The sequence below is a fragment of the Zosterops lateralis genome (assembly GCF_965231275.1).
Source record: "Zosterops lateralis genome assembly, chromosome: 1".
Taxonomy (NCBI): domain Eukaryota; kingdom Metazoa; phylum Chordata; class Aves; order Passeriformes; family Zosteropidae; genus Zosterops; species Zosterops lateralis.
This window is the reverse complement of record NC_139762.1, coordinates 109,136,264-109,150,889: the sequence shown is the minus strand read 5'-3', so window position 1 is coordinate 109,150,889 and position 14,626 is coordinate 109,136,264. Positions and strand designations below refer to the sequence as shown.

General features: G+C 38.8%; 1 protein-coding gene across 1 annotated transcript in view; it reads right to left on the bottom strand.

Annotated features, from left to right (window-relative positions):
• MEP1B (meprin A subunit beta) overlaps positions 1 to 14,626 on the bottom strand; it is a 50,946-nt gene that overhangs the window by 2,057 nt on the left and 34,263 nt on the right. The window contains exons 16-22 of the mRNA XM_083857906.1: positions 12,260 to 12,438; positions 10,606 to 10,824; positions 7,359 to 7,511; positions 6,399 to 6,614; positions 3,595 to 4,062; positions 1,894 to 2,076; positions 1,140 to 1,443 (exon numbers count right to left, since the gene is read on the bottom strand). Of these exons, the coding sequence (XP_083714032.1) occupies positions 1,140 to 1,443; positions 1,894 to 2,076; positions 3,595 to 4,062; positions 6,399 to 6,614; positions 7,359 to 7,511; positions 10,606 to 10,824; positions 12,260 to 12,438 (1,722 nt within the window). The remainder of the gene's footprint in view (positions 1 to 1,139; positions 1,444 to 1,893; positions 2,077 to 3,594; positions 4,063 to 6,398; positions 6,615 to 7,358; positions 7,512 to 10,605; positions 10,825 to 12,259; positions 12,439 to 14,626) is intronic.

Sequence of the window (14,626 nt, the reverse complement as noted above, 5' to 3'; positions counted from 1 at the left end):
CTGTCTACGCCCTTTATTCAGGACTACCTCAGCCCTGAGAACAAGTCTGTTTGCAGTGCTCTGCAAAGATATTGTCTGCTGGAGGGACTCCAGGTGATTCAGCTTGAACAGATGTATCACATTCCCACCCACTTCCCAAAAGAAAATTTGGGTGGAAATGGACTACTGGTCACACATTTCTGTAGGACAGAAAGTAGGTCTCAAAGGCACTAAAGGTTCAAAGAGTCCAGAGATGCCAGAAAATAAATGTTCTTCTCTATCCATAATTTTGAAATGAGTCATAACATTCGGCATATTTTTTATTTTTGTCTTCTTGGAACCACCTCTTGACATTTACTCATATTTGTGACCTGCTTCTGATGAGTTGCACAAGAATTTTTTTATTTTTTTAAGGTTTCTAAATGGAGATATGTAACACTTAATGAGTCATCCTGACTCTTGTGGCTCTTAGCCTTTATGTTTTCCTCACAGCACTCCCCCAGTCTACCTGCCCTGGCACAGCATCTAAGGTTACTATCTTCAGCCTCAGAGCTTATTTGAGAGTTGGAACAACGCTAATCAGGCAGGTAAGTTACATAAATGTATCCACAGAAGATTAAAAAAAAAAGTTGATATTAATCTTCTTTCAGAACAAACAATCTTTTATTCCTCAGCTTTCACTGCTGGTTTCAGAGGTGAGCAACTACACTTTGGTAATTCATGGTCATAATTTGCACTGTACAATATTTCTGAATCAAATTTTAAAATAATGTCTATACTGCTTCCTACATGATAAGTATTGAAAAATCTTCACTAATGATATAAACACTCTTTTCTTTCAATTACATTTATTCAACTCTTCTACATTTTGCGATAGGGAATTCTGAAGACTTGGAGTAATAAATTACTGAATATAATAAACACATTTAAAATATAATTTACAGGAAAATCAAGCAGAGTACTTCAAAATGATCAAATGCTTAGTTAGGAGCTTTGTTGCCCAAATTGGCCATAAATTCAGTCTCACAGGAGCAGTTGCAAATACTTGCCTTAATCAGCTACAGTCTGTCTTTCTTTTCATTAGGAGCAAAGATTTATCTCGTTAGAAACTTTCATTACTCATCCTAAAACCGCATTTGAGAGTGGATAAAGGCATTTACCTGCACACCGGTGCTCTGTTCACCATAACACAAACACCATCGTTTTCACAGGGGTTGTCTGGGCACAACACCGGGGCCTCTGGATCCTGGGGCTGGGTGGCGCTGCCCGTGGTGGCGGGTGCAATGGTGGTGGGTGCAATGGTGGTGGGTGCAGTGGTGGTGGATGCAGTGGTGGTGGTGGTGGTGGTGGTGGTGGTGGAGGGCTTGCTGGTGACATTAGGGCTAGGTTTGGTGGTGCTGGCAGTTGTAGTCGTAACCACAGCGGGTGGAATGCTTGGCTCAGTTGTCAGGAGATGCGATATATCTGCACAGTGAACCCACAGGAAATAAGGTCTTTGCTTCACATTATTTTCTTCTAATTCTAATGATAATTTCTAATAATAAAGAGCAGTAAGCCTGTCCAAAGGTATAGTGGATAGACAGTCTTTTTTTCCTTTCAGGAGCATGATGTACTTTGGAAATGTCCCCTAGAATTTTTTCAGAAACAGATCGTTTTATTCAAATTAATCTATTCAAAATAATTTGCACAGGATTAGCATTGTTTCATACACCTTCACATGAGATAAAGGAACTATACTGTGTATATACCTGTTCACAAATTTATTCAAACATATGATTTGACTTTAGATACAGGTATAATTCAAATACTGCTCAAGTGCAAAGTACATCATGTATATTTATAACTACAGCACTAGTGACGTAATATCTGACACTGTTTACTGCATTGTAAAGAGTATTAGCTATGTTTACATACCTTCGAATGTTAAAAGAATATAAACACCATCTTCTTTAATAAAGTTGCGACTTCTAAGTCTGCCATGAGTTAAAAATGCGCTTGTTCCAACTCCTGGACCTCTCATGTATTTAGTTCCATTGAGAAAAGTTGCTTCAGATCCCACTTTATCTGGCCTATCCCAAGTATAATTAGATGAAGATTCTGGGGAAAAAAAAAAAAAGGACAGAAAAAGAATGTGAATGTGAGACTGCTCTGGATTTGTCTCTCGGCAGAAACCTCAGTTGCCTGAGATTCCCCACTGATGAGAGGCACAATAAAATGGACATTTTTAATGATCTGTTTTAGCCTGAGGTACTGAGAAAAGAACCTGCTGGAGAAGAGGTTATTGGAGAGCTAGTTGAAAAACTGTTGTATTTTCTTTTTAGTTCTTTAAAGTGAGGTGGTCAAGAAGATAAGTAGCACATAAATCATCTGTAATATGAGTTAATGCAGTGCTTTTGAAAAGAGAACATCCCCTGCAGTAGATGTGGGGCACAAGATATTTGAACAACCTAAATGATCAGAGATCACTGATGCCTGTTTCATCAAACCCTGTTCTAAAGCCTTAAGCTGAGCCTGATTGTCCAAGAAAGAATCTGACAGAGCGAGAAAGAACTGCTTGCTACACCATCTCTCTGGTTAGGTAAAGAGTGTGTTACAAGGCTTCCCTTGGGCATTGTAGACTATTTGCAATATATGAATAATCAAGGGAGAAGGAACAGAGGGCAAACAGACTGCATGTCCACAGGGTCAGAGAAGGAAAAAGGCTATGCACTGGCTGTAACAGCAGAAGCACAAGGAAAATGTGCTTCTTCAAACATGTGTGGAGGACATGGTGTGGTGTGTCCTTCGTTTATGGAGAGGACATTAAGCCTTTCTAGATTACCCACTTGATTTTCATGTAGAGTCACTGTCATAGCAAATGAAATGTAAAACATACTGGTTTTAAAATAATAATAATATGAATTGGATGGTTTTGTGCCTTCCTTCCTTTCTGAAAATCCAGAAAACTAATCCAGTGGCAGAGATGATTTCTTTTGGCAAAAATAAGAAAGTCAATATGGCTTAAATCCAAACTTTATCCAATGCTGAATGTGGGTGTTTTCTTTAATATTTCTCTCTGTAGAGATTCCTACCATATCTCAGAGTTACTTTTTACCTCAACTGCAACCTTTCCAAATTATTGTGGACCATGGCCCTTATCTTCACACACCTTGAACAAGTACAGATTACATAATTTGAATCAGTACTTTGTCCATCTGGAGGCTTGTGCTGACATCACTGTACCTTTGGCAAGGAAGGCAGGGATTTGTTTGATAGTTCCTGCACATTTATTTGGTATAAACTGCCTGTATTGTTAATTCAGTATTTTTCTTTTCATTATTTCTGGAAAACTTCTATTCTCATTAAGACAGAAATAAATGTATCCTCACAAAGCATACAAAAGAAACTTTAGGAATAGATTATCTACCTGTTTCTTATGCAAATGCAACTTTGAAATCCAGAGTCCTAGCTTAACTTGCCTCTAGGTTTAATTTTTTTCTTGTTCGTGGATCAATATTTTTGTGTTGCAAACATATGAAACATTCCAGAAGCTAAAAAATATACATTTGTTTACCCAAAGAGGAGATGTGACTCCTTGTCTTTTGGCTTTGTTTTACATGTCTAATTTTAACTAACCTGATAATCTCTGAGGGTCTGTTGTTACACTTCTTTGGTTTGACATCCGTTGACGAATATCAGGATGCTGGTCAAGCAGGATCATGGTACCTTGTTGCCATGGACAAGGCCATTCCAAATGATCATCGTTTGCTCCAGAAATCAAGGACAAGTATATTCCCAAATTGAATGGGTTGTCAGTGGTACCATTTACATACAAGCTGACCTGAAAAGCATATCCTTTACTAGAGTAAAAAGGTGGACTGTATATTATCCCATCTCTCCCTGCTGGTCTTGTGTTGAGGAGATGTGTGAAATTTCTGATATGCCAGACATGGTGGGGACACTGAGTTTCTGACAAGTTGATGTCATCAATGGAGAGGCCTCCATTTGATAAGCCACTTCCACTCACGCCTTGAAACACAACCCGAAATTTACTTGTGACGTTCAAAGAAACATGATGGAGCTGCCAGTAGGTCTCAGGTGAACCTGAAAAATAAGGGTAGAGATTTCTCAGTCAGCAGTACAGTCAAACATGCACAGGTCTGTGGACCCTATACCAACACTGTGCAAGAATTTTTCGGTTCCACTGGCACTGATGTGAGGGAGTATTTCTTCTGTAGATGTTACTTTTACAGTTCAAGATCATATTTGCTCAATAGAATATTTTAACAGAATTAATATGCATAATAGTGCTTGTTGATGGGTTTTAAAACTGCTTTTTCTTTCACATTTTAAATAAAATTTTGTTAAATTAATCCAGATGTTGTGATTATTAAATCCACAAAAATAGTTTTACCTGTTTTGTTAAACAGAAAAACTTCAGAACAAGTTATATTCAAATAACTTAACAACAATACTCTACAAAAGTATGCCTCTACAAAAAAAAAAAAAAAAAAAAATAAAATGCTCCAGATGATTCTGGGAACCTAGAACTGCAGCACTAGTTCATTCACTTTTTTTTTTTTTTTTTTTTTGTATTTTTAAATGGCTTGTTGGAAGCTTGCCTGTGCAGAAGCACTATTCACCCATCACATGATTAATGGTACAAAGGTCAAATTAAAGACAGTCATTTGCAAAACTTACTTTGTGCAATAGAACCTCTCTGCAAGTTTGATGCTGCATCCAAAAGTGCCTACATTAGCAAATTCCACTTGACTCCAAGAGCAGTGTACACAAAAGCAAAGACCTCTGCACAGGGGCCTTGTGAGGTAAATGAAAGTAGAACACCCTTTTTAAAAGTATGTACACCAAAATAGTTTCTTTTGTGGCCTGGTTTTAGTTCATCTGCACAGAAGACCAGCTGCATTTATTGAACAAGCAGTGCCAATCCCAGGTACAGAACTTATGCATCAGTCTCCTAACAGCCCTAAACACAACACAATGGACATCAAATATAAGTCTTAATTTCTTGACATTTTTCATTACTGGTATAATTAGGAGGGAAAAAATTAACACAGAAACAAGAAGAAAAGCACCCCACTGTTTCCCATGAAATTGCCTTCTGCATAAGCTGAAGGATTTTTACATGCAATATGTGCAGTTCAAAAATCTCCACCTGCCACAGACCAGTGGGGAGGGTTCAGGGATTGTCCCTAAGCTTCTCAAACATTGTAGTTCATTGCAAACCCATGAGCAGCTCAGCCAGCGTGTCAGACCATGGATGGAAGGGGCTGTGATGTCACTGTTACTTCCAGATTATTGACTGCATTGGTAAGGGTAATTTCTCACATTAGAGAAGTGACACAGCTTGGGGGAAACATGATCTCTAACCATTCCTAAAGTTTTTGCCACAGATTGTCAAAATAAGGTGCCTATTTGGACACATGTATGAGATCAGAGACTTCAAAGAAAATTACGGACTTGAGAAAGCAGGAATGGGAGATGGGGCCTCACAGACACAAATGAGTGTTTGTGAGAAAGGCTGAAGTCTGGAGAAATTATTCTTGGCATCAAAGTAGGATTTGAAAGAGTTTGGAGGGCTCAGACTGATGTGAAGTTTACACCTACCTTAGCAACTCTTACGTTAAGGATGCCTGTTAGCTCAGAGGGCACAGAGGGTGAAGCCATAGAGGTGGAAAAAAAGAGTGGAAAAAAGAAAACAGGCACCACCAGCAGCGGAGCCTAACAGGACAAAAAGAGACAGGAATGATACCTATTTAGTAAAAGAACTTGCTCAGATCCTTCTGAACTTTGTGTAGCTCAAGTGGAGATCACAGAATAGTTAAATATTTGAGAAAGTAATTTAAGGTGACTTTGGCAATTCTAGTTTAAAGAGCTCTTGTCCATTAGCTGACCTCAACTGATCATTCTGTAGGCCACAGGCTCCTAAAACCAGAAGAATTTAATCTTCTTCAAACTACAACTCAAATAATTATCTGCTGTTTATACATTTCAGTTAAGTAATTTGAATTCTATTCATCTTTTTTTAACTTATATGTTAGGTATTTCAGGGCACTTATGCTTTCCATTTCTTTATTATACTTTCTTATTATTTGTAATTTACTCTAATATTCCAACTTCATCAGCTGCTATTGATACCAGCAATTCTAGAACAGTTAAAATGATTGCTCATGGAATTTTAGCTAGTTTTGCGAGAAAACTATCTTGATAATACAAGAGTTTGAAATTTGTGGTAATTTATTATATTATAGGAAAACAGCTGACAGAGGATCCATCAGGTATAATTTCAGCAGCAACCAATCAATGACAGAGACAGAGAAGAAGCCAAAGAACAGCACTAGGAAATGAGTGACATGCCACCATAATTTCCCCCAGTGCTTTGAAAAATATTGATTAAAACAAAATGCAATTTTATCCCATACTTTTTATCTCTTCGATGAATCGCAGAGTGCCATTTGGATTGGCTGCCGTGTACTCCTTGACCCAGACATTCAGCCGGTCATTCTCGTTACCGCTGTTATACAAATAGAATTGTAAGCACTGGAAACCTCTTTTGGGATACAGAATTCGGCTCTCCAGGAAAGCTGTGCTTCCTTCGCTTCCAGCACTGGTGTTGAAATGCATAAAGTAGCCAGAATCTGCCAAAAGTCAATGAGAAATGAGTGGTAGAGGGGAGAGAAAACAGAATTTTCCTGGTGTACTGGGTTTCGTAATGCTGTATTGTAATAACTCTAAAAGATACAGCTAGGTCAGGGTTAGGTGGATCCCATACAAATCTCTGACTGAGGACTGTTACCCGTTCACATTTTCCAAAGGTAGAACTATTATCTTTGCAGCTTTTGCCCTAATTTCATTATCTCTAGCAAACTGTACTCACAACCATGGGTTTTTACTCTTTACCTAGTGCCAGTATCACACAGCTGACTCTCTGGAGGACTGATTTAAGCTCCTGAAATCTTGGACCGTTCTGACAGATTCAGATAATCTAGCTAGATCATCAATTAATTTTTTACCTCAGCCCTGATAATATACATTTTAAAATCCTACTCCTCTCCAAGGACATGTTGAGTAATTATTAAGAAAAGCAGCAATCTATTTGGTGTGCCTGTATCACAGGTTCAATGCTTTATATAATTCTCATGATAGGATGTGACCCTAAGACAAAAAACAGATCAAAAGAGATAAGGATATTTGGTCTTCTGAAATAAGCAGAAAATCAACATATCACATGATGTCCTTAGGTATGTAGATTTATGTTGCTTAGTTAAAAAATAAACTGTAATTTGTCAAAATATAAACAGATAACAAGGCCAAGCTTGAAGGAAACTTGCACGCCTCTGCAGAAAACACTTCCCAGAAAGATAAGAGGTTTTTTCTCATACCTTTGCATTCTCCCATATTAGTGTGATCAGTATTTGGCCCAGCTGGAACCTGAGACAAACGCTGCCAGTCACTGTTATCATCTGAACTTTGAATCATGCCACATATATTTTCAAGTTCAAAACTGCACGTGTCCATGAAACTTAGGGAGGAGGCTATGACATTAAAAATAATTTAAAAAAATATTAATCTCTATTACATAACACATTTTAATTCTGAAGGTCCAAAGCCATGAGCAGAGAAAGACTAAATGCAAGCACCAAGTAATCAGTGGCTTCAAATATGATTAGCATTCATACATACAGTGTTCAGGAACTCAAAACACTTGGTGATTAACACTGACATTAATAAGATCTCATCTGGAACACTCTGGGCCCTCAGCAAGCACAGGAGGGCATCTGCTGATTATCATATCATATCTTTTATTTATAAAAGGAGCACTAATACCAACCCAATCCACACACCTTCATATTATAGTCAAAAGGCCCTGAGACTTCCCATTCTTTGTTCTGCTTTCTTTAAGCCAGTCCATACATGGCCACAGATTTTGATGCAAGCTCACTAATGTATCAGCTGGAGTGCTTATTTTGAAATATGGAAAAGCAGAAGCTATTTGTCTGGAATAAGCAAACCTTGATTTTCCAAATGTTGAATTGAAAAAACAAACAAACAAACAAACAAACAAAAAAACCCACAAACATTTGGCAAAGGTATATTTTGGGACCAGTGGATATTTCATGTCATACAAATTTCAAATTTTACAATATATTTCATAAAACAAGTGAAAAACTAGGTGAAGGAAAACTGTGCAGTTAAATATGAAAGAGAGAACACCACATGAAATATTTTCTCTGTCTAAAGCAAACTCTGGATAGGTGAGAGATAGCACAGTCCAGGTTTATCCCTGTTCTTATTTGTGTTTCCCGTTGTACCATGTCTGAGCTCATGTGTAATACAAGCCATGATTTGAAAACAGCTAAGTTAATGAAATGCTTTTTAAACTATGTATAAAATATTATGGCTGAAAGGTTTAAAGGTTTCATTGCATAACAAAAAGACCTTGAGTATCACAAAACTCAACCTCAATAACATGCCAAATGCTTCACTTAAGCTGTAGCTCTGGGAAGCACTTAATATGAACTGCTGCCAAATCAGTTCTACTGCTGAGATATTTTGTACTGTCCTCACAGAAAGCTAAAAACCCTCTAGAGGCTGCAAGGTAGTCAAAAGTGTTGTATGGCTGATATTTTTTAAGATACAATTCAGTACAATGTTGTAAAAACTAAGAAAAGGCCTTCGCAACAAATGTTATGTTGACTGCTAGAGAAAGAAGGTAAGCAAAAATGGAGAAATATTAGATGAAAAAACTCTTTGAAATCAAAATACAAAATAAAAATTGATTGAAATTGAAATTGAAATTGAAATTGAAATTGAAATTGATTCAGCCAAACAGGAGGAAGTAACCTAATGACCTTAATTAGAAAGTGCTGCCTGGCATGGAGTGTTGACTTGAATGCCAGTAAGACAGAAAAGCAAGACTCAGTAGATTATTGATTTCTGAGATTCATTCCTGAAACAGGCAAAGGGGCAATGAGTGAGGCTGGTTGTGAATTCCATCTGCACCAAAAGCCAGATACTTGCTTGGTATGTAGTGAAAGACTGGACTTGGAAGAAAAAATACATGGGGGATGAGTGACAAGCCCTAACTTGCAGAGGCTGAGGGAAACCTCACGGTCAGTTCTGTCTAGTAATATGCTCCAAGGGGAAAGCAGACTAAAATCTACTGTTATCATATGGCCTGAAAGACAGCAATGAATTACAGATTGGATCAGCACTAAACAATCAGTCAGACTTTCTTGTGCTGTGCGTTGTTTTCTTCGATTTAGGAACCAAGGTTCACATGTTTAATGCAATTTCCTGTCCACATGGGCCTCTAGCAGAAATTTAGCTTAAACATTTCCTTAAATCATGTCCAGAAAATGAAGTAATCTTTTTTGTGTGGGTGAAGGCTGGGACCTGTGAAGCGCTGTCCCCCCTGTAACAGGTGGGTGATCTGACAATATTTCTGCCTCTGCAAATATCATTCACTCTACACACATCATGTGAAGCCAAGAGATGGGCTGGGGAACAGGGCAGGTCCTGGTTGCACTGAAGGTGGTGGAAGTTTTGTCACTGATTTCAGCAGTACTGGGGCTTTTTTTTTTTCATTTGGGAAACATGCCTATGGGTTAAAAAAATCTTAAAATGTCATGAAGTATTTCTGTGATGCACATGAATGCTGGAAAATAGATACGATTAATGGAGAGAAAGAAGGACCCTAACCCCTGTTAAAGACATCCTTAGCTGTAAGCACTTTTATAATGCCTAATTGACTAATTGTAGCAAGTTCTAGAAGCTAAGGCTGCATGTGTGTGTTCAGTTTAGACCTATATGAATAGAAATATTTTCATCAGAATTTTACACTCAAAAAAACACCATTTTAATAAACCAGTTTGATTATTGCTTAATGAATCTCTAAAGTGAGGCTTAAAAATATAATTGTAAGCCAATACTTACTACTTGGATATTGTAAAAGTTTTCTTCTGAGTGCCAGGACATATTGAATGCAGTAACAATTACAGAATTACATTTCAATTTGATAATAGAATAATCTAGATTTCTCTGTCTCTTACTTCCATTCAGCTTTGTAAAATAAACCCCACCTGAGCAAAATAATTATTTTGACCACTTTTATAAGAGACCAAGTTTGAAGCTAAACATGAAAGTTTAGAAAACTTGCATTTTATTCAGAAGGGCATTTGTACCCTATTTGCGTGAATACCCACTCTGTTTCACAGATTCTATGAAAGTGGAGTAGGTACAGCAGCCACAGCAAAGACACCCATTTCTGTGCAGTGTCTGAGTAACAGCTGTGGAATAATACAGAGAAAAAACAAAAGGCTTTGTGCAAAAGCACACATTTTAAACAGCCACCCAAGGGATGAACAAAAATCAGCTGCTGAGCAAAGCTGGTTTTTAACTAAAGGTCAGATAAAATTGCACAGAAACCTCTGCTACTCAGCAATGTTTCTGCAGGAGGGCTGTTATTTCTAGCTGTACCATTATTTCTGGTGTTTTAAACACAATTCATTTTTCTAAATATGTTAGCATCATTTTCACTTGTGTCTGGATGGGTCCAGCATGTATGTATCACCCTCATTCCATTCAAGTTATTCTTTCAAATAATATAAAATAAATGGAGAAACTTACTGCAGTTGTAGAGCCGGTTCAGTTTCTGGAGGTCGTACTCACTGAAATCCATTCGCTGTCCTATGACATCAATGAAGTCTGGTATGTTGGTGATGATGGTGGGCTCAGATCCATTCTGGAATGCAGTCTTGCTGTAGTGCATCACAGAATTGTAGTCATAGGGAACATTCAGGAAGTCTGATCTTTTATCATCATATTTATTGAAATTATGTTCTTTACCTAAATGGCAAAATTGAAAGGAAAGATTATCTGTTGCTCAAGGGAATCAAATTTTGATGTAAAGAGAATTGATCAGATCTCCAGGTTTTTTTTTGCAGTCATTTACTTGTACTTTCTCTGTAAAACAGTTTTATTTCCAGTCTAGGGCTATTTACTTTACTTTTTCAGCTACTGATGACTTCTGCTGGATGAAGCAAAGTTTTTGCCACGAGAAAATTTTTCCTGTGGAACTACTTGTAAACTTGGATGGGCTTGTGATACCCAAGAGTGGAGAGAGTGTTTCAGTACTCAAATTACTGCAATTTCCAACTATTTCTAATCTGTATTCTCTGATGTTCAATTGCTAGTCATTTTACGTAACAATAAACAATTTAGAGTTGTCACCAGAATTTAGCTTTACAGATGTTTTCTGCAGTATGAGCAAAAACCCACTTGCTTACTACCCAATGGGGAGTCAAGATTTATATCAGTCAAAATATAGTAACTGTATTCTGGTCAGTGTAAAAAAAAATGCAGCAGCTTCAAATAACTCACAATACTACAGCTTGTCACTAAAGAGTCAGCAAAATATCATGGAAATCAAATAACAGAGTCTAAGTAATTTTCTGTAATATATAATTGCGTATGCACCCAACTATTGATCACTATGAAAGAAGAATACATTAGATTTAATAGTTATCTAATTTTTCAATCTCTTGTGTGTACCTATGCTAGGAAAACATCAAGTCTGTGTATATAACTTTGAACAGCCTGAAGGTCACAGAGGACAAGCTAAAGAGGCAGAGACAGAGCAAAGTCCTGAGGAATTCTGTGCCATTTCTCAGGCTTGTGCCAAATATACCAATATTACGATTCACAAGCTGCATTGCTAAAGTAACTGCTGGTGTGACACAGACCCTGAAAGGTCTCTCCTGCCTGCCCTCCCTCTGCACACTCTGCTCTCTCAGCTCTGCTGCCTGGTGCTGCCTGCACCAGGTGTAGCAGACAGGCAGAAAGAGAAGGACCAGTGTTTTCACTGAAGATTTTCTACTGGCTTTGGTCACACTGGATTTTTCAGACAGGGTGGAGGGGGAAGTTTAGTTATTTTTATTTCATTAAGGGCTTCTAGAGTAAGTGTGCTTTTAGAGTATTCATTTAAACGAAATTCATTATCCTCTTCTGCTGCTCTGTGGTACAACATGTAGCACAACAGGATTCAGATATCTTATTAGAGCTTTGGAAACTGTCGTGGCACAAGGAATTACAACACCAACAACAAATGAGAATTTCTGTTTCAAATGGATGTCCCTTCAGATTTACTTTATTGATATACTGGCTTTGAAAAGTAAGTCCAGGTGAGAGAATAGTGTGACCACCAAAAGATGGATGGGAGGGAGGTTCCACAGCTAAACTGCTAACCCCAGAGATTGAAAGGAAAAGCAGAGCAATGACTGACCAGACTGAATCCTGTCCCAGACGATGGTCACGTAGTCATCCCGGTCAGACCGTGACTGCTCATGCCAGAATCCCAGGGCATGCAGGAATTCATGCTGGATTGTCCCAATCCTGTCACAGTTGGTTCCAATGGAGAGTTGCTGCAAGCCCATTTGCATGTTTCCCACTGAAGACCAGCAGCTGGTAAAGACATTAAATGAGAGAGGGCTCTGTGAGATACACACCATCTCCACGCCATGCAAACCTCAAAACCAGTCTATTCAATAGGTATATTTTTAACCTGAGCAATGAAGTCACATTTTGTTACAGAGAATGCTTTTCCATTGATCTGTTCCTTATCATACCCCTTCCTCTCACACTTAGCTCTTTTTCTATGGACAAAAAGTTCTTCGTCTCTGACTCTGTTAGAGCAAAAATGTTGAGCTGTTTGTGACAAAATAAAACTGATGATGATTTCTTTGGTACTGTGGAACATCAGTGGTTGTGAGCACATAATTTAGAGCAATAAAATTACTGCAAATTAACAATTTTCAGCCAGACCACAATATGTGACTATGAGCACACTTTGAGCCTGTCCCTATCATAAGGAGAAGGGGGTTAATGAACATTCTCTCCTCTGCCTGCTTTTCTCAGTCCTGTTTTGGCCTTTTACTTTGCATGGGGCTGTGGCTGTCAGGCAAGGTGTGCTTCTGCATGGTGTGTTTACCTTCTAACAGGTTGGTGGATTTGACAGTACTTTTCACAAGCTCTTTTCTTTCTGGCTCTCTGTAAGCTGCCGTGTTAGAGCACTTGCTGCTCTCACACACTCTCAAGTAAGACCAAAACTGCAGCTATGTTGGAAGTTTTTATTAAAGAGTGAAAGAATTTAGTGAGTTATCTGCACAGGCCAATAAAATGGCACCCCATGTCCACAAACTAGCAGGCACAGAAAGCTACATTTAAATTGATATTTTATGCAGCAAATAAATCAATACTTACCCAATGAAGTATATAAAATTAATGAGGCACAAAATATGCCATAGGATTTGTAGTCCTATCACCCCAGAAATTTAAAAATAAAAGCACACCATGTGCTTTCAAACTCTGTAACTTATTAGTGCAGCATATTCCCCAGTATTTTATTTTCCACAGAGTAAGACAAGCTTTGCTTATTGATTACTCATTAAAATCACAACATGAGACCTGGTATGGAGCACATCAAGCGTCCATAATTTCAAGGCCTTTCCTTGAACAAGGCCTCATATTGATTCTTGTGTTGTGCAGAAGAAGTCCATCACAACCCTGGATCCCCTCCTACCAAAGCCACCTCTGGCTTCATAGCTGCTGCACAGCGCACAGCAGCCTTACAGCCAGCACATCCCAGACACTTGGCAGAAGTAACATCCAAAAACAGTAGATGCAGCTGCCCCTTGCCTTTGGTCTGCCAAATGCCTACAGCACTGTCATTCAACAGCCACAGGGAGAGTAAATACATGGTCTGTGGCACCCTGCACTGAGAATAAAGCTTAGGTGAGTGGGACATGGTACTCCAGAGCAGTGGATGCATGGAACCCTGTGTCAGCAGTGTCGTCTGGAGCGGAGAAAGGAGAGGAAAGTCCCAGCTCTCCCCAGGTGTGTGAAAGCTGTACTGCCTGTGACTCAATGCTTCCTGCCTTGCCATCAGAGGCTGGAGGAACAGGGAAGTATCTGCTCTGCCTAATCCCACCATCCCCATTTTGGGGCTGTAAATAGACTCATGTCATCAGTTGCAGTGCTGCTGCTTATTTAATTTCTATACTAATATCCTGTTACTAATTTTCTTCCCATAGTATCACACATCACCAATATCAGCTCACAGACACAGTGACTTACCAGCACCAAGCTGGATAGCCATAGATCTGTGTCAACCCACTCCTGCATGGATTCCCTTTGCCTTGTGCAACAGTGGCAAAGAGCTGAAGCGGCCTCCCAGGAGTGCTCCATGAAAACCTGATCTGCCATGTGGAAATACTAGAGATGATGTTCATCCTCCCTGGTCTGTTAACCAAATGATTCTACCACACCATGCTAGTTTTCCTGCTGGATGAATCCTGCTCTTCATGAGAAGAGTAAGGGGAAATGGCACATCCATTGCAGGTTTCCAGACTCCTCTGTGAACTTTTCAGTCATATCTTGCCACATATGATTATCCTTCATTTCTGTGATTCACAATTACATCCCCCATGTGCTTTGCTCAGCACACGGGTGGGAGTTAACATAATACTGGTAGTAACCAAGGCGAATGATAGATGAAGAATGTGTACAGGGAGAAGGCTCTTTGTACAGGGTCTTGATACACTCTGTACATACACCAGAGACTAAAAACACATTTTTACACAGGGCAGTCAAT